The sequence below is a fragment of the Epinephelus fuscoguttatus genome, linkage group LG7 (genome assembly GCF_011397635.1).
Source record: "Epinephelus fuscoguttatus linkage group LG7, E.fuscoguttatus.final_Chr_v1".
NCBI lineage: Eukaryota > Metazoa > Chordata > Actinopteri > Perciformes > Serranidae > Epinephelus > Epinephelus fuscoguttatus.
The window spans coordinates 1485565-1508617 of NC_064758.1; the positions used below are offsets into that span (position 1 = coordinate 1485565).

At 46.4% G+C, this 23053-nt stretch overlaps 1 protein-coding gene across 4 annotated transcripts in view; it reads right to left on the reverse strand.

Annotated features, from left to right (window-relative positions):
- myt1a (myelin transcription factor 1a) overlaps positions 1–23053 on the reverse strand; it is an 88113-nt gene that overhangs the window by 12905 nt on the left and 52155 nt on the right. For all 4 annotated transcript variants that reach the window (XM_049581643.1, XM_049581644.1, XM_049581641.1 and 1 more), the window contains 3 exons: positions 5052–5273; positions 4854–4945; positions 4460–4563 (listed from right to left, as the gene is read on the reverse strand). In XM_049581643.1, the coding sequence (XP_049437600.1) occupies positions 4460–4563; positions 4854–4945; positions 5052–5273 (418 nt within the window). The remainder of the gene's footprint in view (positions 1–4459; positions 4564–4853; positions 4946–5051; positions 5274–23053) is intronic.

Sequence of the window (23053 nt, forward strand, 5' to 3'; positions counted from 1 at the left end):
GTGCAATAGATGACGTACAGAACAGATCAACATAATACATTAACGGTGATCTGTATGACACAATGAGACAGAAGGGGAGACAGAGACAGAGAGAGATGCAGGACAGACGATAATGTTAATAGCTTACAATAACATTAATGAAAGTAATAATATTATAATTATAATTCTGGCTACTGTGGTACAATATGTTGAAAGTATATATTAATATCTGATAGTATACATATGTGACAATAATCATATGTGTATAATAACAGTAGAAGTATGAAAAATGATAACAGCAGCAGCAGGAGGCATTTGGCAGGAACACAGCAGCAGCACAAGCACACACGTCACACTATGCAGGCACCACTGTGAGTTAACCTGCGAGACAGTGGAGCACAAAGGCTCTGGAGAAGAGGCCGAGTTAGTGACATGCAGTACGGCGGAGTTCTGCTGCTGTAATCTGTCCTTTAAAGATTGTAACCACACACAAACACGCGCACACACGCACACACACACACACACACACACACACACACACAGGCTTGTGTCTGTCAGAGTGAAGCCACTGTTATGCTAATTAATGACTGCATGTAGTTAGGTGAGAGCCCAAACCCAGATGAGTTTAAAATTTCTCAAATTAGTCCTTCCTCTTCCCAAACTGTGGGTCCGATTGTCAATCTGAAGATATCACCAGCAGTGTTAATTTTGTCAACTAAAACTTAAACGAAAACTTTTCGTTGATGACCCTTTATTCCGTGACTAATTTGTGACGAGAACGTAAATTTAATAAGCACTGACAACAAAAACTAAAACGAAATCTCTGTTCATTATGTACTGACGAGTAAAAATGTGACGAAAAAGCTGATGCTGGCCGGCCGGACAATCTGGATTACAACCATCCTCAATGCCTTGATTGTTTTTTTTTTTAACCAATTAATTATCTAAACTCAAATTCAAACTCTCAGTCTATCTTTCTGATTGGATGACCTCCCCCCGCCCTCCGTGTGGTGGTGGTGCACGTCCAGTTTTGCCACACAGAAGCCTTGGCTCCACAGCGGGAAGCCGGGAACAACAACGCCTGTAAAACTCTGTAAAAGTACACCAAAGCATACATTTTCGTTTCCAAATATTTATTTGAAAACTAAACCATTCATACTGTCAAAAAAAAAACCATTTTGTTAATAATAAAAAACAAATGTAATCTCAACAGTGACCACGCCAGCCGGCGGGACTGCGGCTGAACCGCTTCCAATGTTCATTCATTCATTTAATCGCGTGTTCAGTGTGTGTGCGTGTGTGTGTGTGTTAGTATGTCAGAGAGGAGGAGTATCAATAAAAAAAAAGTTTCCACTAATGATTTCGGTGCTTATTTCTTTAATACTTAAATTTTTTTTTTAATTAAAATGCGTAATATAGCCAACAATATTATAGACCAGAAGTTAATCTAATTTATTATTGTAGAATGTATTTAGAAAATCACCACTTTCAACTGGAGACAAGGCGCAGCAGCAGCGCTGCAGCAAATTAAAAAAAAAAAAAAAAAAAGGCATTGGGCTATAAAAAGCCGACAAATAGTTATCATAACTTCTCGGAAATTACTCAAAAATGCATTTTTTGTGTGCTTCTGAGCACAAACACTGAATTAAAATGGGCATATGATTAAATGTGTTGGCTAGGTTTTGATGCCCTTGTAAGAAAATACTAAATTAAAATGGGCGTAACAGTTAGGCTGTTATGATCTTCTTTTGATGTTTTCAGAGGACTGGAGCTTTATTCTTGCAGGTTGTCAGTCATTTATTGTACAAATATACAGAAAATAAACCTGAACCTGTGAAAGACATGATCATAGGCGTTTCTAGCCCATTTTGGGAGGTACTGAAGCACCCCTAAATTGAATCCCAGCACCCCTAAAATTTGAGAGATTTTTTTTTCTTTTTTGTTTTTTACTGTATGTCCTTTTTCAACAAGCTAGAAAAGTGTCAAAACCATACAGTACTTGGTTGAAACGTAATATTTTAACAACAAAAATACAGCCCCCTCCCTTGCCTCAAAAATGGTTTGATCCACCCCATCCCTCCCACCTTTCAACGACCCAGGCTCTGAGCGCTCTATCTGCACAGAGCAATGCGCTGCCTTCCAGAGTGGGTGATATGCAGTAGTGGTGTAAGTGCCTGGCTTAAACCAGGATATGTGGCACATTCCTTAACTTCTACCACTCAATACCAACACATTATTATCATTACCAGTCCTCATTTTTGCTGCATTTAATCATAGGTCACTGTTAATGTTGTTAGGTAGCAGTTAGCTGACGTTTTTTCTAGCTAGGAAACGTTACAGGTGGTCAGTACCACTGTCCTCTGTTTGAACTGGAATGAGAGAAGCTAGCTGTTGTGTCATGAGCATGTGTTAATATTAAAGCCAAGGTGCTACTGACTAGCTAACTGACTGGATGCCCATTAACATTATAACTCCTACTGTGTGTATTTATTATTATTATTTTGTAGATTTTAAGCACTTTTCTTTTTTGAAGTGTATTTTTATTCATGTATTTGTATTATATAATACAGACAAGAAGGACAAAGTCAGAGACAAACACTGAAAAAGTCAATTACTGTTGATGTGTTAATGTTACATGTTGTGCATTGCATTTCAAATAAAAGTCCAAAAAATAAGTCCAAGGTCCATTTTTGGTATTTTTGGTACTCACTGTAGTGGGCTGGTTTACTCCAGAAACATACATACTGTTTATGTGTATGTTGAGGAGCTGCTGTATCAAAATGAGTTATCCTCCCCCAGAAATTAGGGTTACAATATGTTTCTTTTATGATTCCAATCCATTCCTCTTTTGCTGTGGCTCAGCATTTAAATAACCTTTATCAGATTTGATGGTTTAGTCACAGACTTTCTCAAAAAGTGTTGTGCTTTACTTTCACAAATGTGGGAATGAAATTGAGTTAAAATGTACAAAACAGTAAAATTTATCTTGCCTGGCCGGGCAGCTCTCTGGGTGCTCAGCACCCCTAAACCTCTGATCCTAGAATTGCCTCTGGACATGATTATGTATTGCACTTTTTCTAACAAGACTTAGACATTCATTTTTATTATACAAGAGTAGTATGATATATTCTTAGTTTAAATGACTAAACACATAGTTAAAGGTATGCTTACAATGGAGTTTTTACTACCATACAAACATCCTTTTGCAAAATCTATTACAGTATAACAAAACTGTCAAATTCTGTCAAAACACTATGTAGAATGAGACTAAAACTAAAACTGATTTCCACTGACTAAATTTTAACTAAAACAAAACAAAACTAAACTAAAAGACTAAAATGTGACTTTAACTAAATCCGGTCTTTGGTGAGTGACTAAGACTGAAATGAAATTAAAAATTCTTGTCAAAATTAACACTGATCACCAGATAGATACACTCGTTCTGAAAGCAGACATATATAGCTTTTATGTGTATGTAAAGTCAAAAATGTGACCTTAGTCGCAAGTTAAAGATGTGTTGGCCCTCATCTTTTCTTCCAAAGATCGTCATGAGACTTTGTGTCCTGCACCTTTGAGCGCTTATAAAATCCAAACCGTTCGAGTAATGACCAAGTAATTCACAAGTTTTGTTCACAGGGGGTAGAGCTGTCATGTGTGCGAGTTTGAAGCCAATACGATAAACGGTGTAGGAGGAAATATTTTCCTTCAGCCGAGGTCCCTAATAAAGAATATTAATAAACGCAGCAAAAACAATCAGCCTTCAGCTGAGGTCCCTAATAATAGCAGTGTATGGGGAAAATGTTTTGGGCTGCGGTTTGTGGGTGAAGGGGTTAGAGTCTGTAAGTAGCAGCAAAACAGACTTGCTGCACCATATCCAGCTCTACTAAGGGGCTGTACGTACACATGCCATGTTTTTTGTGCCCTCAAATTAATTTTTTCAATGGAGATGTGTGGCAGGTGCTCTCAAACAGCAGAACAACGCTGTCGCGGTGCACATGCATTCCCGAGTGCCTAGTTTTCAGGGTGCGACAGCTGCGCCCTGAGATATACAGCTCAACTTTTGGAACGCAGCAGCACACACTGCATGTCATGTGATGAGGAACAACTGATCATAGCCAACAGATATCTTTCCCTTCTTCCATAATTATCAGTCTGTGATAAATATGAAGAAGTTCATCATTTTAGTGCAAGGCTACACAGAGCTTTACATCTGTTCCACAAACAATGTTTTTGGCCTAATACACACTTACAAATGTGGCATATGTATGGCCCTTTATGCATTCATGAAGCTGGTCTGTGCAGCATCCATCTCCATAATTTTCTCTACAGTCAGTTGTCTCTGATCAATTTTGAACCAACATCCAGCAGCCTCCCACCACATGGCAGTGTCTCCTCCTAGACGTACTTTAAAACATACTGGGTATCACTCTCATCCTCATCCTGCTGGCGGCGCTGCAGTGACCTGAGCAGCTGAGCTCACCTGTGTGTGCAGGTTCATCATGTCAGCCTCCATCTCTGAGTTGGACTCGCTCAGCTCGTTGATCTCCTTGTTGAGCTGCTTGATGTCCTCATCGTTGTCCAGCACTGAGCAAGAGCCACAACACACAGTTAGCAAACAACTGCCAAACCTACCTACTGCATCTGTCACACATTTCTCTCAGTCATTCTTTGTTTGTTGTGCTGTATGTGACAACAAGTCAGTTTGTTGTTGTTGTTTGCTGTTTGATTTTGTTGTTGTCCCTGACAAACCTGAGGGGCTTTTTATGTTTTCATGTCTCCATGTCCGTGTGTATTAGTAGTAACAGTAGCAGTCAGGGTTGGTGAGACATGTGAGAGACATACTATAAAGCAGAAGGTAAAAAACTGTCTCTTACCATCACTGGCTCTAAACTTTGCAGTGATATACTCATCTCCAGGAAATTTGGCTCTCTTCTTGTTAGCCAATGCTCTGGGGCAGCCTGACAGACTGAGAGGAGCAGCTTATCACCATTACATTTCAACACAGCTTTTTATGTACATACCCCCCCCCCCCAATGGCTCTGTGTGCTGAAACTCTCACATATTGAGGGTACCTGCGGTGTGTCAGGAAGCTGCCGTTAGCATGGCCAGAACCGTCGCAGCCTGGCGTCGGGCAAGTCGGACCTTCAGTCTTGAAGGCCTTCCAGGAGAAGGGAGTGCCATTGAGAAGACCTTCCTTCTGCCGGCGTGCTGCCAGCGGACAGCCATAGGCACTGCGGTGGGTGGCGTATTTCCCACTGATGTGGCCCAGACTGTCGCAGCCAGGAACTGGACACCTGGAGAAAGACAGAAAGCACCATCTGACAGGTTCCACTCTCACTCATGGAGAGGTGTCAAGAGGCTAGCACAAGATTGATACATCAATTTGAATGTGATGTTTTAGTGTCAGAATTATATATATATAAAAAAAACGCACTGATGAAGAAAAATTCACCAGGTCTGCATTTGGCTACCACTTCTATATTCTGATCACTAAAAAATCGGTATCAGTTATCGGTCAAATGAGTTGTTAAATATCAGCATATTGAATATTGTAAAAAAATGCATTGTGCATCCCTAATTCTTTCATTTATATAATTTCTTTTACCAGGAATATTACAATTGAGATTACAAATCTATTTTATAAAGAGCCCTCGCCAAAACAGCAACAAACAAGTTTCACACAGGAGGACAAACAACAGAATAAAAACAAAAACAGTGGGAGATAATAAAGTGTACACTGGGTAGCTCTACGGGTACATTTTATAGTACATAGTAAACATTTCTGACATACATGAAAAGGCTCAAAACTGTGTCCCCTTCTAAAACTGATTTTCAGGCCCATACAGATTATTGATGGTGCTTGTAAAACTCAGAATGTTGTCACTGTCTCTTCCACCTCCTTGTGCATATGTGTGACAATCATGTGTAAATGGCCATGTGTCTCACATTTAGTTGATTGACTTTTCCAACAAACAATATTTACACATTTACACAAAAAGTTGTCTGAGAGCTAAAATGTCTGAGTGCCCAAACTTTTGCATGGTACTCCTTTAATTTTTTTTCACTCTAAAATTATATAAAACAAAACTAATACACTGATCTTGCTTAAAATATTGAAAAGCATGATTCATTTTATGTATTATTTATTACATAAATAAAAAAAACTTACTTCAGTGTTTTTACCGGGCTGTTTGTTGTGGTTTGTATTTACTGCTTTTATTTTGATAGTATGTTCCGGTGGTGTTTGTTCGTGGCTTTGGGTAACTTTACTTTTGTTCCTCCGGAGGCACCCTTCCCACCTGCTGCGTCGAGGAGTGATTGGACTCACCTGTTTCTGCTTTGCCAATCAAGCTGCCTACTTTAAGCCTGCTGTGACACTCCTCGACGCCAGAGTATACAGAGAACCTCCGTGGTATCAGCTTGGCTCTCATTTGGTAACATTGTGAATTTTCTCTTGAGCATTTTGGTGAATTTTGTAACCGTGTCTCTCCTTCGTCTTTTCCAGTGCCTCCCGTGCCCTCACAGCCCAGCACTCTCTGGATGTCTTTTGTGTTTTTGATGGACTCTGGCAGTTTCTGATTTTTTCGTGGATTCACTCGCCCCTTTGTGCAAATAAATCATTGTAAACACCTGCTCCGTTTCCGCTCCTGGGTTCCCTCTCCGCACCACACGTCACACTGTTAAAAAAATGAATGAAGAGTAAGCTATTTTACTCTGCCATTTCCTTTTGCGTGAATTTCACCTCCTCACATTTCCTATTTTCTCAGCAGCACAAATCTGCCTTTGATCTTTTTTCCATTTTTCCTTCTCCAATTATTTATAGAATTATTCAGAACTACATGAAACTTACAGCCTGAAAATAGACTGATACAACAGTCTTAATCTGTGCCATAGACTAAAGGAAAGTATGTGTGATTGTATGAACCGAAGTTTAAGCAAGATGTAAGATGGAAATTTCTTTGTCTTTTGGATTGGCTCAGAGGTAAAGGTTGTCCACCAATCAGAAGATCAGTGGTTCGATCCCTGGCTCCTCCAGTTTGCATGGATACGTCCCATGTCTCTTAATTTTATACTGCTAACTCCTAACTCCTTACTTGAACCGGAAGTCATTCGAGGTCCGCCATCTTTAAGGCCATCTCATGTCTCTTATTCCTGCCAGTAAGGAGTTAGCGTTAGGAGTTAGGAGGGATCTGTTAGGTGCGATGAGTAAGGTAACACGAGAGGTTCCTAACAGGAAGTCTTTTTCAGCTTGAGGCCCTGATGTATAAATACCCGCCCTCTACATCTGGCTCATTTGAACGAGATGGTGGAGAAACAGCGCAAGTGTACCCGTTACATGCATTCTTTGCAATGAAACGTTGTAATTCACATGCCTACGTGACTACAAAGAGTAATGTTAATGATTAATGACTGTCATGTTTTAATTAAGTTTATTTCATTCGCAACCCGTTGTGTTGTTCAGCGGACTGTCTGTGATGTGTGGCTTTTAAATGTGCAGCTGCTCATGTCCAGAACCACACGTGTTGATATAACACCACGCGCGCACACACACACACACACACATCCATCATTAATTGTCCTGCATGTCATGTGAGTGGAATAATGTTTAATAGCTTGTAGGTAATATTAATTAGCCTATTAATATTCATTCATTCATTCATCTTCTAACCGCTTCATCCTCTTGAGGGTCGCGGGGGGGCTGGAGCCTATCCCAGCTGACATCGGGCGAGAGGCAGGGTACACCCTGGACAGGTCGCCAGACTATCGCAGGGCTGACACATAGAGACAAACAACCATTCATGCTCACATTCACACCTACGGTCAATTTAGAGTTATCAATTAACCTAGTCCCCAATCTGCATGTCTTCGGACTGTGGGAGGAAGCCGGAGTGCCCGGAGAGAACCCACGCTGACACGGGGAGAACATGCAAACTCCGCGCAGAAGGGCTCCCACGCCCGGGATCGAACCGGCAACCCTCTTGCTGTGAGGCGAGAGTGCTGACCACTACACCACCGTGCCGCCCCCTATTAATATTAATATTAATATTAATTAATACTATTACTTTCATTAATGTTGTTGTAAGCTACTGTCATTACCGTCTGTCTCTGTCTCTCTCTCTCTCTCTCTCTCTGTCACATTGTGTCATACGGATTACTGTTAAATTATAATGTTGATCTGTTCTGTATGACATCTATTGCACGTCTGTCCATCCTGAAAGAGGGATCCCTCCTCAGTTGCTCTTCTTGAGGTTTCTACTGTTTTTTTCCCCGTTAAAGGGTTTTTGCAGAGTTTTTCCTTATCTGCTGCGAGGGTCATAAGGACAGAGGGATGTCGTATGCTGTAAAGCCCTGTGAGGCAAATTGTGATTTGTGATATTGGGCTTTATAAATAAAATTGAATTGATCGAGGTAGACTGACAGGTCTGATATGTCTTATTCACTCAGCAGCTGACTTGTTGAATGATGGCGAGTGGATTTAATAATAGTGATAATAATGATGATGATAATAATAACGATAATGATGCTCATCACAGTGACAGTGGCAGCCAGACCGTTCTTTAATTGCGACAAACTTCGGCAAATGAATGAATGAATGAATGAATGAATGAATACTTTATTTGTCAGAATCACTTCTGAAAATTTTCTTGCGTCCAAGACACTTGTTTTTCGTGACAGAAAACAACATAATATAACAGACAACCAGACAAAATGTCACATCAGACAAAGCATAACAAAATATGACATGAGACAACCATCAGACATGTGACGTGCTATATGTAACCTCATCAAAGTGGCTGCAGTGCCTCCAGGTCCCTACTCTAGCGGCTATTAAATGCCCCCCTGCCCTGACAAACCCGACTGATTCAACATTTTAACAGATTGAGGAATAAAGGAGTTCCTCAGTCTATTTGATCTAGCTATAGGGACTCTGTATCTCCTGTTGGATGGCAGCAACTGGTATTCTTCAAATAAAACATGTGTCGGGTCGGACAAAATATTGTCTGCCAGGGACAGCATTATATGCAGCTCTAAAAACTGGCTCAAGTGTTTGGCCTACAATCTTTGAGCAGATACGTAGCTGTCTCCCCAGTCGAGCTTTAAGTTGCACTGAGAGACAACTATACCATGCACTGACTCCATACTGCATAACACTGAGAACAATAGATTGAAAGAACAATAACAGAACAGGCTTGCTAGTACCAAAAGATCTTAGTCTCCTAAGGAAATAAATACGCTGCTGTATTTTGCTACAGATATAATCGATGTGTATGCTCCATGATAGAGCAGCGTCCACATGGATGCCTAAGTATTTGTAGGAAACAACTTGTTCGATATTTGTGTTATTGATAGTGACAGTTGTAGAATATGAGTTCTCTGAAAGACCAAAAAATGACTTCTTTTGTCTTCTTTGCATTGATAATAAGTGAGTTCTTCTCACACCATTCCACAAGACTATCTGTATGAACCTCATGAATACTGGGGTCGTCTTCGGTCCCCAGCAGAGACAACAATACAGTATCAGCAGAAAACTTCAAAATAAACGTATTTGGTCCATTATTTCTACAATCATCAGTGTAAAGTGTGAAAATAAATGGAGAGCTTACACATCCCCGGGGCGCTCCAATATTGGTTACTATAGAAGTTGAATATGTCTGGTTAACCTTGACCCTCTATACTCTATTTTTGAAGAATGCATGGTACCAGTGAATTAAATAAGGATTTACCTTCTTCTCAACCATCTTAGCCAATAAGAGCTCTGGCTGGATCGTAATAAAGGCCGATGTGAAATCTAGAAAAAGAGCTCTAGCTGTCGTTTTAGGCTTATCAAGATGCTTCAGAAGGAGGTGTATCAGTGTCACCACTGCATCTCCTGTGCTATGATTATGCTTATATGCAAATTGCTGCCTGTCAAGTTTGTCAACCATGGACTCAGTAAGGTCCTGAACTACAGTTTTTTTCAAGGCCTTCATTACAACCGGAGTCAAGGCGACAGGACGATAATCACATGGTTGCTTTAGACATTTCACTTTGGAAACAGGTATTATATGCGATGTCCTCCACATGAGAGGAATACTACCCGTGTTCACAGAGCACTTGTAAATAGGCTGCCACACAAGAGCCAACTCATCGGCAAAAGTTTTCAAAATATATGCACTAAGATCGTCTGGTCCTGTGGCCTTCCTCTGATTTAAACGTTTAAAGGTATTTCTCACCTGCTCAACAGAAACATCAATCCTGTCTATCTCAGAAGGTACAACTGTTTTAATTATCTCAGCAAACCCATCTGTATCATTACCTTTTTCAAACCTAGCAAAAAACCCATTCAATTGATTTGCAAAATCTAAATCATTGTCTACCACCAGAGCTTTTTGGGTGGTTGACAGCCCAGTCATAGCTTTCATTGTATCCCATAACTGTTTGTTACTTTTGCTTCTGTAGGCCTCCTCTAATTTAAGCCTGTGTTTCCTCTTTGCCTCCCGTAGTTTACTTTTTAAATCTTTTTCTACCTGTTTTAGTCCTCCACTGTCCTTGTTTTTGAAAGCCATCTTTCACAGGTTTATAATGTGTTTAACCTCTTTTGTTATGAATGTCTTGTTATTTGGGTATATTTTTATTTCCCTAGTTGGTATCACTGACTGTACACAGAAATCTGTATAGTCTGTTGTTACTGTTGTAGTTTCATCCAGGGAATCATGGTGGAACACTTCCCACATGGTACAGTCATATGATGCTTTCAGTTTTTCAATGTTATCAGGTGACCACACTTTAACTACTTTCTTCTCTGGTTTGAAGCGTTTCAATTTAGATTTATAAGCAGGTACAAGATGAACCACATTATGATCTGAGGTGCCTATTGGTGGTCTTATCCTTGACACATATGCTCCCTCCACGTTTACAAAGCATTTGTCCAACAGCTTATTCTTCCTCGTTCCACCCTTTATATATTGTTTGAATCCTGGCATCATTAAGTCCAATTTACACTGGTTCATATCTCCGACAACAATTGCTGGAGCCTCAGGATGTTGTTGCTGCATCGTGTGGACACAGTCTGCAACAGTAGCTGCTGCTCGCTTCGCATTGCCACTGGGGGGTGCATATACCACAAACAGCAGCACGCACCCAAATTCCCTTGGCAAGTAGAATGGTCTTAATGTCACAAGATTTCAACGTCTTTGTCACAAATCCAGCCATTCACGAAGTATTGACGGCACCACTGATCATTTATTAGAACACAGATCCCGCCCCCTTTGCTCTTCCAGGTGCTGGTATCTCTGTCTTCTCTCACCAAAGTAAAGCCGTCGATTCTATCTCGTCCCTACTGACCGCCAGAGGCGGTGCATAAGCACTGGATAACTCCGCCCGCGCTAGCGCATGTCGAGTACGAATATCAACAATGTCACCCGTGACCCCTGCGTGAACTCCGGGAGGCTATATCTTCCGGTGTCAGCAGGTGATCTGTTCCTTCATTCTTCTCGCGATCGCGCGTCGAGGTGTACGTAAGTGTTTGCTGTTGGTTTCATGTGTTGCTGGCCCTGGGCAGCCTCGTGCCTCTGTGGTGGGAGTAATGGGCTGATGCTCGTCCTCCCAGGGGCTGTGGCCAGCGTGTTGCACAATTGCATGTATGTCGTTGTTCCTGCTCTAGTATTGCGGCTTTGCTGGGGTGACGGCGTTCCCGCCCCCCGCTTCCAGCATTGCCTGCAGCTGCTGTCGGCTGTGTGAGCAGGTCAGTGGAAGTTGAATTCTGATAACTGTACTGTTTTTTGTTTGTTTTTGCAGTTTGGGATTCAAAGTGAAGGATTCAATTGTGATTGGTGACGGTGGTGTTTCCGCTACCCTCTCCCAGCTCAGTTGTGTTTGTCAGACTTATATTCACACATATATATATATATATATATATATATATATATATATATAAAAAGAACAACAACAAAAAGACGGAAAAGGAAGAAGGCTGATAACCTTGTTGGTGACGGTTGCGCCCCTCTCCCAACTTGGTCTGGTGGTTTTGTTCAGTTGTGTTGACATTTCCGCTCCCGGCAGTGTCATACTTTTCTGGGCTCCTCACTGGCTTCTCCACCTGGTTGCAGATGGCGCATGCCTGTGGCAACTGCATGACCCCCCTTGAGCCTGAAGACGGCCATGACCACTGTGTGGCCTGTCTTGGCGTGGACCACCTGCAGGAGGCCCTCACTGACGAGGCCTGCATGAACTGCAGTATCATGCCTCGGTCAGTGAGGTTGGCCCGACTGGCCCAACTGGGTCCTCCGGCCTGTCTCCTCCCTTCCAGTCTGAGAGGCCGGACTTCTGCGGAGCTCCTGCGCAGAAGAGGACTGCCACGCGGAGTGGGAATGCTGCTCCTGCGAAAAGGAGGAAGACGGCGGCGACAGACCAGCTCTCCTCCAAGGTCGACCGCTTGGCTGCTGACATGGAGCACATGAAGGCGCCTCATGAATCTCCAGCCTGCTGGTGGGGTGGCACCTCCTGCTGTTGTGCCGGCTCAGGAGTCACCACCGCCACTGGACGATGCGCTTTCCATCGCAGCTTCGACGAGTCAGTTTCGGGACTCACAAGGTAGTCCGCCCTCTGACGGCGGCAGGCTCCTCCCGTTCCTCTGCCCAGAGTTCTCGGCGGGGGTCTGATGACTCCTCCATGGGGGCCATCATCCAAGCAGCCCTGGCACGTCTACAACTCGATGCCCCAAGCTGGGGGCAGGCGCCCAGTGCGTTCCATAGGCGCAACCCTCCCCCGGCGAGGGTTACAGTGCCGCATTCTCCGGACTTCTTGAAGGAGCTGCACTCCTGTTGGAGGGACACTTCAGCCCTCACCAGGCCGGGGTCGGATGATCGGGCCTTGGCTGCCATGGAGGATGCCGAGTCGGTGGGGCTCCTCCACATGCCGGGCGGTTGAGCCTCCAATCGCGCCTTGATTGTGGCTCCGGATGAGGCGCTGAAGTCCGACCCTAAGTGCCCTTCTGCGCAGTGTAAAGTTACGGACGATTACATCTGCAAGGCCTACAACACAGCAGCACGTGTCGGCCGCTTGGGGAACACCCTCTCCCACTTACTCCTTGCCCTCTCAGCCTCCCTGCAGGAGGCACAGGTGGACGACTCCGTCCGCGACATGTGTGATGCGTCACTGCAGGCTTTTGCCTACCAGACGAGGGAGCTGGGACGGCTGATGTCGACGCTTGTCCACACCGTCATGTCTGGTTGGCACAGTCACCTCTGACGGAGGCGACTCGTAGGGTCCTTCGCCGGGTGCCAGCAGAACCTGGGGAGCTGTTTGGCTCTGCTGCTCTGGATGCACTGGACCGCACCGCTGAGGCCGACGACACCAGGCGGCGGCTTGCGAGCCTCCATAAGAGAGCACCTGTTTCCAGGGGCAGCTCGAGGAGTTTTTCATCTGCCCCTCAGGGTCCTCCACGACAATCTCCCGGGGTGGCCACCGCGGCGGCGGCGGACGAGAGAAGTCAGCGGGTGACTTTCGCTCCACTCTGCGCCGCCACCTCGGAAGCCTCAGGACCCCAAGCCTGACCGCCGCACTTCCGGCTCCTCCAGGGGCCGGGGGCCTCGGCGCTAGGGCCACGGGGGCGGTCGTCGGCGGCTTTTCCCAGCCGCAGCTCGGTCACTGGGCTGCCTGCTCGCCAGACCCCTGGGTAGTTGCCACCTGACCCGGGTTACGACTGCAGTTCCGACGCCGCCCCAGCCTGGCCGGGTCACCATGACGGTCATCCACGACTCGGCCAAGGCCCAAGCCCTAGCCCAGGAGCTGTCCACCCTCCTGGACAAGGGCGCCATCACACCGGTGGACCCCCTCCTTCAACCCGGGGGACTCTACTCAACCTACTTCCTCGTCGGCAAGAAGGACGGCGGACTCCGTCCCATCTTGGACCTACGCGGCCTAAACAGGTACTTGAAGTTTTTACCGTTCCATATGTTGACGTCAGCGGACGTGATGCGTGATCCGGCAAGGCGAGTGGTTCACGCCCATCGACCTGAAGGACGCGATTTCATGTACCCATTGCGCTCATCATCAGCCCTTCCTGCGATTTGCCTTTCGGGACCGCCACTATCAGTTCAGGGTGCTCCCCTTTGGGCTCTCCCTGTCTCCCAGGGTCTTTACCCGGTGCGTGGCAGCGGCTCTGGCGCCGTTACAGGCTGGGGGCATGAAGGTGCTGCCATACCTGGACGATTGGCTGGTGCGCACCTTCCCGGGCCCAGGTGGTCCAGGATACGGCCCGCCTTCTGACACATGTGGCCCGGCTGGGCCTCACGGTCAACGTGGAGAAGAGCTGTTTGGTCCCCACCCAGCGGGCCGCCTACCTAGGTCTGGTCCTGGACTCTGTGGCCATGAAGGCCTACCTGTCAGAGCGTCGTGTGGGGGACATCCTCCGACTCCTTCTTCTCTTCAGGAGGCGGCTGCCGTTCGTCATGTATCTTCGCCTACTGGGCAAGCTGACGGCCGCGTCGACGGCCATTCCTTCCGGCCTGTTGGCATTGCGCCCCCTCCAAATGTGGCTGAACGGTTTTCGCCTGGACCCCAAGCTCCACAGGTGCAGACTGATCACTGTCTCGCAGGCATGCGTTCGCATCCTGGCGCCTTGGAGGACCGGGCATTCCTGCTGGGGGTGCGCCTGGGTGCTATCCCATCCTTTCGAGACCGTCACATCGGATGCATCCTGCTTCAGGATGGGGTGCGGTCTGGCGTGGCAGGCCGGCTCAGGGACAGTGGTCTGTCCGGGACCGCGCATGTCACATCAATGTCCTGGAGCTGCGGGCCGCCCATCTGGCGCCAGGCACTTTCTACCGCATCTACAGGGGAGACATGTGCTGATCCGGTCAGACAACAAGGCTGTTGTCTCCCAGATCAACCATCAGGGGGCACCAAGTCGGTGCGACTGTTGGCGCGCCCCGGCGCCTGCTTACATGGGCTCCCCGTCTGTCCAGCCTGCGGGCTGTGTGGCTGTCCGGCGACCAGAATCGGGTGGCAGACTTCCTTTCCCGACACAAGCCTCCTCCGGGGGAATGGAGGCTTCACCCGGAGGTCGTGGGGATGGTCTGGGGCATCTTCGGCAGGGCGGAGGTGGATCTTTTTGCCTCGAGGGAGTCAACTCATTGTCCCCTCTGGTTCTCCTGGACAGAGGGGGACAGTCCTCTGGGACGGGATGCCCTGGGGCACGAGTGGCCCGACGGCCTCCTGTATGCCTTTCCGCCATTGCCTCTGATCCTCCCGACGCTACAGCGGGTCCTTCAACAGGGCCACCGTCTCCTCCTGGTGGCCCCGTTCTGGCCAGGGAGGATTTGGTTTCCACTGCTGCGGAGGCTTTGCTGCGGCTCGCCATGGCGCCTCCCAGAGAGGATGGATCTCCTGTCACAGCTGGGGGGTCGGATTTGGCACCCCGACCCCTGCCGTCTCCAGCTTTGGGTCTGGCCACTGCAGGGCCCGACCCGCTCCTGACTGCTTGCACTGAGGCGGTCAGGTGCACCATTTCGCATGCGCGTGCACCATCCACCCGCCTCCAGTATGAGTGCAAGTGGAGGAGGTTCTCTGCCTGGTGTGCAGGCAGGGGGGAGGATCCCGCCTCTTGTACGGTGGCCACCATTCTGGAGTTTCTCCAGTCTCTCTTGGAGGATGGTCGCACTCCTTCCACCTTGAGGGTGTATGTGGCGGCAATTTCATCGCGACATGTTTTGGTTAAGAATGCCACCGTGGGGTGCCAGCGGTTGGTGTCGTCTTTTCTCAGGGGGGCACTGAGGCTACGGCCTCCGGCGGCCCCCAGGGTTCCGGCATGGGATCTCTCCCTGGTGCTGGATGTCCTGTCTTCCTCGCCCTTTGAGCCCTTAGCCCAGGCTGATCTTAAGTGGTTATCAATGAAGACAGCCTTTCTCCTTGCTGTCACATCGGCAAAGCGGGTTGGGGAGCTGCATGCTCTCTCTGTCAGTGAGTCCTGCCTGCGTTGGGGGCCGGATGGTTCGTGGGTGACTCTCTGGCCGAACGTTGCGTTCCTGCCAAAGGTGCTGCCACGCACCCATCTCAACTGGCCGATTCATCTGGCTCGGTTCGACCCCCCGTCGGCCGACTGTGGAGCACAGTTGTTGTGTCCTGTACGGACCCTGGCTGCTTACCTCAATGCCAATGCCACCTGTGCGACGAACAGACCAATTGTTTGTGTGCTATGGGGTCATAACAGAGGTTGTGCCCTCTCTAAACAGCGCCTGTCACATTGGATTGTGGATACCATCTCCTATGCTTACAGGGTCACTGGCCGTCCGTTGCCAGCCGGGTCAGGTGCCATTCGACGCGGGGGTCTCCACGCCCTGGGCTGCTCTGAGGGGTGTTTCACTGGAAGACATCTGTGCTGCAGCTTCTGGGCGCCACCTTCCACGCTCCATCGCTTATCGCCTCAATGTTGCTCCCCACCCGTTGGGCGTGGTCCTCCGCCACAGGACTTCTGATCAGTGAGGTAGGTCTGGGGGATTCTTCGTGACGTTGTTGGTATGTGTCATCCAGTGCTTATGCACCGCCTCTGGCGGTCAGTAGGGACGAGATAGAACGAAAGTTACAATGGTAACTACGGTTCTATGAGTCCTGGATGACCGCCAGAGTGTCTGGTCACTCTGAATCCTCGCGCGCTCGCGAGCAGATTTTAGGAACAGATCACCTGCTGACACCGGAAGATATAGCCTCCCGGAGTTCACGCAGGGGTCACGGGTGACATTGTTGATATTCGTACTCGACATGCGCTAGCGCGGGCGGAGTTATCCAGTGCTTATGCACCGCCTCTGGCGGTCATCCAGGACTCATAGAACCGTAGTTACCATTGTAACTTTCGTTTCACAGACTGAGTCCGACACCGATGGATGTAACCAGCTCTCAGTAAAGCACAGCAACGATGCCTCCCAGAACTCTGAACAGTACCTCATATAGGCGCGGATCTCATCCATTTTGTTGTTAATTGACCGCAGGTTTGCGAGGATCACAGATGGAAGTGGTGGCCTTGTGTGCCTCGCGCGCAGGCATCTCCGCAACCCTCCTCTCTTTCCTCGTTTCCTTCGCCGCCGGAGTCCTCTTATCAGCTCCAGAGGAATGCTGTCCAGGACCCCCGGTGCAAAGTACAAGACCCGATCCCGTGAAGTGACAATCCCCTGACAGCATCTTAGTTCCAGCAGTGTTTCTCTGCTGTATACGAGCGCAGAGCCAGCAGATGAAACGCCGGTCTTTGCAGCCCCACAGTTCATGTCCACACGTGGATCCATATTCCAGCGTATTTGTTGCATTTGCAACCACAGTCCACATAGCACGAAAACAAATATGTGCATAAACATTTCCCCATGCTCACTTTAGACGAGACCCCATTAAACGTAAAGAAAAACAAACCTAAAACAAAAAAAGAGAAACAAGCGCTTCCACGCGAGTCGCAGCCGTGGCTTGCCCCCACATGCTTTTGACTCAATAACAATGGTAATACATGCAAAAGTGTGTAACCAAAGTCATGACGGCGGGGGGTGGGGGTTACTGCTTTGATCAGTGAATATAATGTGACTTGGGATGTACGCCAAATGCTGGCTCCATTATGCAGCAGATCCAGCTGTGCCGCCGTCATCAGAAAAGGACGTCACTTTACGTGACGCTTCAGAGTAAGGCCGTCAGTCTCTTCATCAGCAATCCTCGCTCCTGACTCCTGACTCCTTGCATATTTTCTTAAGTGGGAGAGACTAAACAGTTAGGTAAGGTGGCTAGGTAAGGTGGTAAGCAGTAATTTTAAGGGACTTGGGACGTACCCCATGTCGAAGTATCCTTGAGCAAGATACTGAACCCCAAATTGTATGGTGGCCGAGGCTACCAGTGTATGAATGTGTGTGTGAATGGGTGAATGTGACTCATAGTTTAAAAAGCGCTTTGAGTGGTCGGATATACAAATTTAGGTCCATTTAACATCCATTTATTATTGGATCCAAAGCTCTGGATCGGTGGTAGATGAGGTGGGTGGGTAGATGGGTAGGTTACTGAGGAGGACATGAGTATACTCGCCCTGGGAGTACTGCCCATGCGTGGCGTCTGTGGCTCCCTGTCAGCTCGCTTCCTCAAACTCTAGCCCTTTTAACTAGTTTTTAACTGGTTTTACACTGTTTTTAACCAACCTTTTAAAACAGATTGTTTTAAGCATATTCGTCAATCTGGTCGAAAGATTTTAGTCTGCCAATTTGTGAGTTTAACGGATTGTATGACAAGATCCGCAACTGACAGCGTGGGAAAATCTCATCGGCTGACTGACAACCAGGCTTACCTGCCAGCGGGCCCATCTCGGGTCCTTGGTGGGGAAAATCCGTGACCGTGGCCGTGCCCTGGAGTGCAAGTTCCAACTGTGAATCTTTACTACACCAGATCATTGCAGTGGGCTCCAATCTGGAGCCCTGCGAGTAAGTATCCTACTACGAGCTATTAGCTCTTGCTAACATCTGTCCGGCTGCTTTCACCGTCTCCCAGGGGCGGACTGGCCATCTGGAGGTTCTGGAGAATCACAGAACGGCCGGTACACCAGGACGGCCGGCAGCCGCCACGCAGTCATCACCTTTATTTTTTTTTTTCCTTTTTCTCCCTGATAATCTACTGTTCCACGTCCAGTCCGCTAGGTGGCAGCCTTTAAATTGGATGCCAGACGGCCCATAGATGTTGGGCCTGTTTCAGGCAGTCACCTGCATTGTATTGTTCAGCAGAGAGACATCTGGACTGTGTCGTTTATTTCTCAGTGAGTATTCTACACTTTGCTCTTAACACAACATCTAGTCAACATCAGTGCTATTGCTATAATTTGGAAGGTATAGTATCATGTGTTAACATTTAAGTATTTTGACACCCGCGCACCGGTTGTTGTGGGCTGGGCCGAGTCAAAGTCCAGGGCTGTTTTTTAGTCGCAGTTCACCCCTGGGGAGGAGTATCCCATCATGCAATTAGACAATGTGTTTAAACCAAAGGAAACTGTGTTTAAATGTGTTCTAAATCACTCACATTACCCATTAGGCAGTGATTGTCTATGTACTATTAAACTTCAAATAATAGCTCTTATTTCCTTAAATCACTGAAATCAACAGACCTTTATTTGGAACAGGTGTCTACATGGAACAGGCCTTTAATTCCTTTCACATAAAACTCATAATCAGCTCTTATGAATTATGACTCATTCATTTGATCTAGTGCCGACAGCACATCAGAGAGAGAGAGAGAGAGAGAGAGAATTGCGACACTTGAGGATTACGGCACCAACACAACACTGCTTTATCCTGTTAAAACAATACTCAGAACCTGGAGTAATTTTTATGAAAAACCCTTTTGATCCTTTTGATCTGAGGACTCTTACAGACTGAAGGAATATGAATAACTTACAGAATAATCGAGGAATGGACACATAATTTGCATAGACGGATTACCGCATGGGCAAAGTGGGCGTGTGCCCAGGGCCCCAGAGCCAATAGGGGCCCTTGGCCTTCAGAGTTGTTGTTTTTTTTTTTGTACAATTTAAAAAAATATTGGAATGAATGTGGTTTTGAAAATGTAGTATGATGATAAAATCATTTGAATGTTTTAGAAATTATAAGATTAAATCAGTAATGTTTGATGACACAATGACGTACGTACATACGTATGTACGCTGGGGGTCAAACGTACAGTGCGTTTTCAAAATGGAGAAGCGGGCGCACAGTGGATCAGCTAAACGAAAACAAAGGAAAGAAAAAGAAGCCAAAGATGCCGCTTTGGTGCAGCAAATTCCATCCATCTCAACATTTTTCACCAGAAAAGTGGGGCAAGATTATGATGCTCATAGCAGCGGTGCCAATACTACAAGTCACCGGGATGACCTGCAGGATGCTAACACTGCTAGCTCAAGTTCACCGGAGATGTTTAGTAGTGGTGGAGCGGCGCTGCCTCCTACGGACACCGTAGCGGACAATGCTTGCAGTACTACGACGGGCGGCAGCCGGGCGGCCGAGCCAGGTCAGCCTGAGCTAAGTCCTCTCACATCGCCAGCGGAGGATGAGATGTTGGCGGCCGGGAACGAACCTGAGCGCCGTACAGCAGAGGATGATGATGAAGACTCCTGGTGTGAAACTGTTACTGATCCTGCGCTGTGGGGAAATATATCCAGTGACAAAGTAAAGAGTGTTCTCATTGAAAGAGGGCCCTCTTCATTTCAGAACAGAAGAGCAAAATACCCTGCATCGACAAGAGACTGCGGTCTAGGTGGTCGGGTTCGTTCATTAACCAATGACATGATGTGCAGTCGACTGCCTAATGGACAACTAGCACCACGAGAATGGGTGGTGTATTCACCATCAACTGGACATGTGTTTTGCTTTGCCTGCAAACTTTTCGGGTGACAAAGAATGCATTTGTGGATGGTTTTTGTGACTGGAAACATCCACATCGCATTTCAGAACATGAGAGGAGCCCAGTCCATGTCCAACATGCTGACACTGATGCAGAGGATGAGTGGAACTGGCGCAATCGACTCAGCCCTGAGAAAGCAAACTTCGGATGCGAGGGAATATTGGAGGGGTGTTTTGCGACGTGTAGTGGCAGTGATCAAGTTTTTAGGAGAAAGAGGACTGGCATTCAGAGGGAATGACGAGCTCCTTGGATCGCCACATAACGGCAACTATTTGGGGATATTAGAGTTAATATCCCAATTTGACCCATTTCTGGCAGAGCATATTAAAATAAACAACAAAACATAGTGGAGCGTTTCCTGGCATTTGAGCCAATTCAGAGCCATACAGGCCAAAGTCTGGCAGATTGTGTAATTGCCATGGTGGAGAATCTTGGGCTGGACTTATCTAATTGTAGAGGCCAATCATTTGATAATGCCAGCAACATGTCGGGCCGGTACAATGGACTACAGGCACATTTGAAGCAAAGAAACCCATTAATCCACTATGTGCCTTGTGCTGCCCATTCTTTAAATTTAGTGGGTGTAAACAGCATAGAGGCAAGCAGTCTAGAAGTGGGACAGTATTTTGATTTACTGAAATCCTTGTACACATTCTGCGCTGCCTCCACTCACAGGTGGGAGCGAGTTTTTCGGAACTCTGATATAGACTTAACTTTAAAATCACTGTCTAACACTCAATGGAGCTGCCGAGCTGACTCGACTAAAGCTCTTTGGCAAAACTACGTTAAAATAAGGGAGGCATTAGAGAGCATAGCTGAAGATGAAACTGAGAAAAGAGACACCCGAAGTGAGGCCAGCACACTCGCAGTAAAATTAAATAAACTGGAAACTGCATTCATGGCTCATTTCTGGAATACCATTCTGACTCGTTTCCAACTGACAAGTTTACAGCTCCAAAAAGCGGACATAGAGCTCAGCTCTGTGCGCCTTCTCAGATCTCTGCGTGAGTTTGTATCAGCACAGAGAGATCTTTTCACAGACTTTGAAAAGGAAGCCTTAGCTGTGCCAGGCGTGTGCCAGACGTACAAATATGACCTTCAGCGCACCAGAAAGCGCAAACAATTTGAGGATGACAGCGCAGAAAAAGATGCGGTATTTGATGGGAAAAGCAAATTCCAAATAGAAACATTCAGTGTGGCTATCGATAAGTTAGTCAGCTGTCTCAGCCACAGAATTGATGCATACAAGCACCTGTGTGATCTGTTTGGTGTTCTTTTCATGCCGGAGAACACATCTGACCGTGAGTTAATTGACAAAGCGAACACACTGGCCTCTGCCTATCCCGCTGACTTGGACAGCAATCTTGAAATGAACTGATTCACTTCAGATCTTTCATCAGATCAGACGGACAGAATGTGCCTCCATCGAAATGTCTTAAAACAATACTTGATTGTGGATTACAGTCAACATTTCCTAATGTGTACATTGCCGTAAGACTGTACCTGACGCCCTGTCACAAACTGCGAGGAGAACGGTCATTTTCTCAAATGGCCAGGATAAAAAATGAACTTTGGACAAAATGACCCAGAGACGCCTTAACAGTTTGTCACTCATGGCCATAGAGGCCGAACTGGTCCGAGAGTTGGACTTTGATGACCTTATCAAGGACTTTTCCTTGAAGAAGGCCAGAAAAAAGCCGGTGGTTTAGGTGAGTACATTTGTTACACTGTGGTTTTGTGTGGTCGTAGCTGTGGCTCTTTACTGATGTTCATTCATGTTGCCTTTATTACTTTGACGATTTTTTTAGGTGCTTATATTTTAATTAAGGTGTGTTTTATTCCATAATACTGCAAGGGCTGGCTGGCTATTTGAGCTTGCTGTCCCTCCCCTCAAAATATGTATATTGTCCTGTACATGGCAGTTGCCAAACAAAACAGACCTAAAATGACAGTAATTTTGTGTGGTTGTGTGTTGCCTGGTGTTGATTTGTGCGTAATGGGAAGAGCGCCTTTGCGCGCGCACTGTTTGCGTGTGTAAGCAGGGGCCTGTGACGAGTTTGTGTCCAGGGCCCATGGTCATGATAATCCGTCTATGATAATTTGTGGTAGCCAACAACCTGGTTTTATATATCTGAAGAACTTCTATAAAAAAAATCATTTATTTGTCAAAATGTATAGCCACTGTACTGTTTTGGTTTTATAAGATTCAATATTTGAATTTAAAAATCATTTGATGTATTTAATTTAATTCATTTCATTGTATTTTACATAGAGGAGAATGTTACAAATGCAGTACCGCCATCTACTGGCTGATTTTAGTTCAGCAGCTAGTGTTTTGTTAATCTTGAATTGAAACTTTATCCAGGAAGTGAGAACAATCACGGAGAAAACATGTTTTGGCAGCTAACGGTGTTAAAGAGGCAACAGATAGCATCTTTTCCTAAATATATCATTATGAAAATAATGTGGGTTGCACAGGGTAGTGGACACAGTAAAATCAGACTATCAGCGTTTACATAGGTTACTTAGTGGCTTTGCAATCTTTGCAATAAGCTTCTGCCACCGGTGCCGAAATTTCGTGGAAAAAATCTGCTTTACGGCAGGAAACGCGTCATGTATTGCTAAATTGGTTGGTCAGCCAATCAGGGACTGGAGCGAGTCCTTACGAGGAGTTGGGCATGAGTCA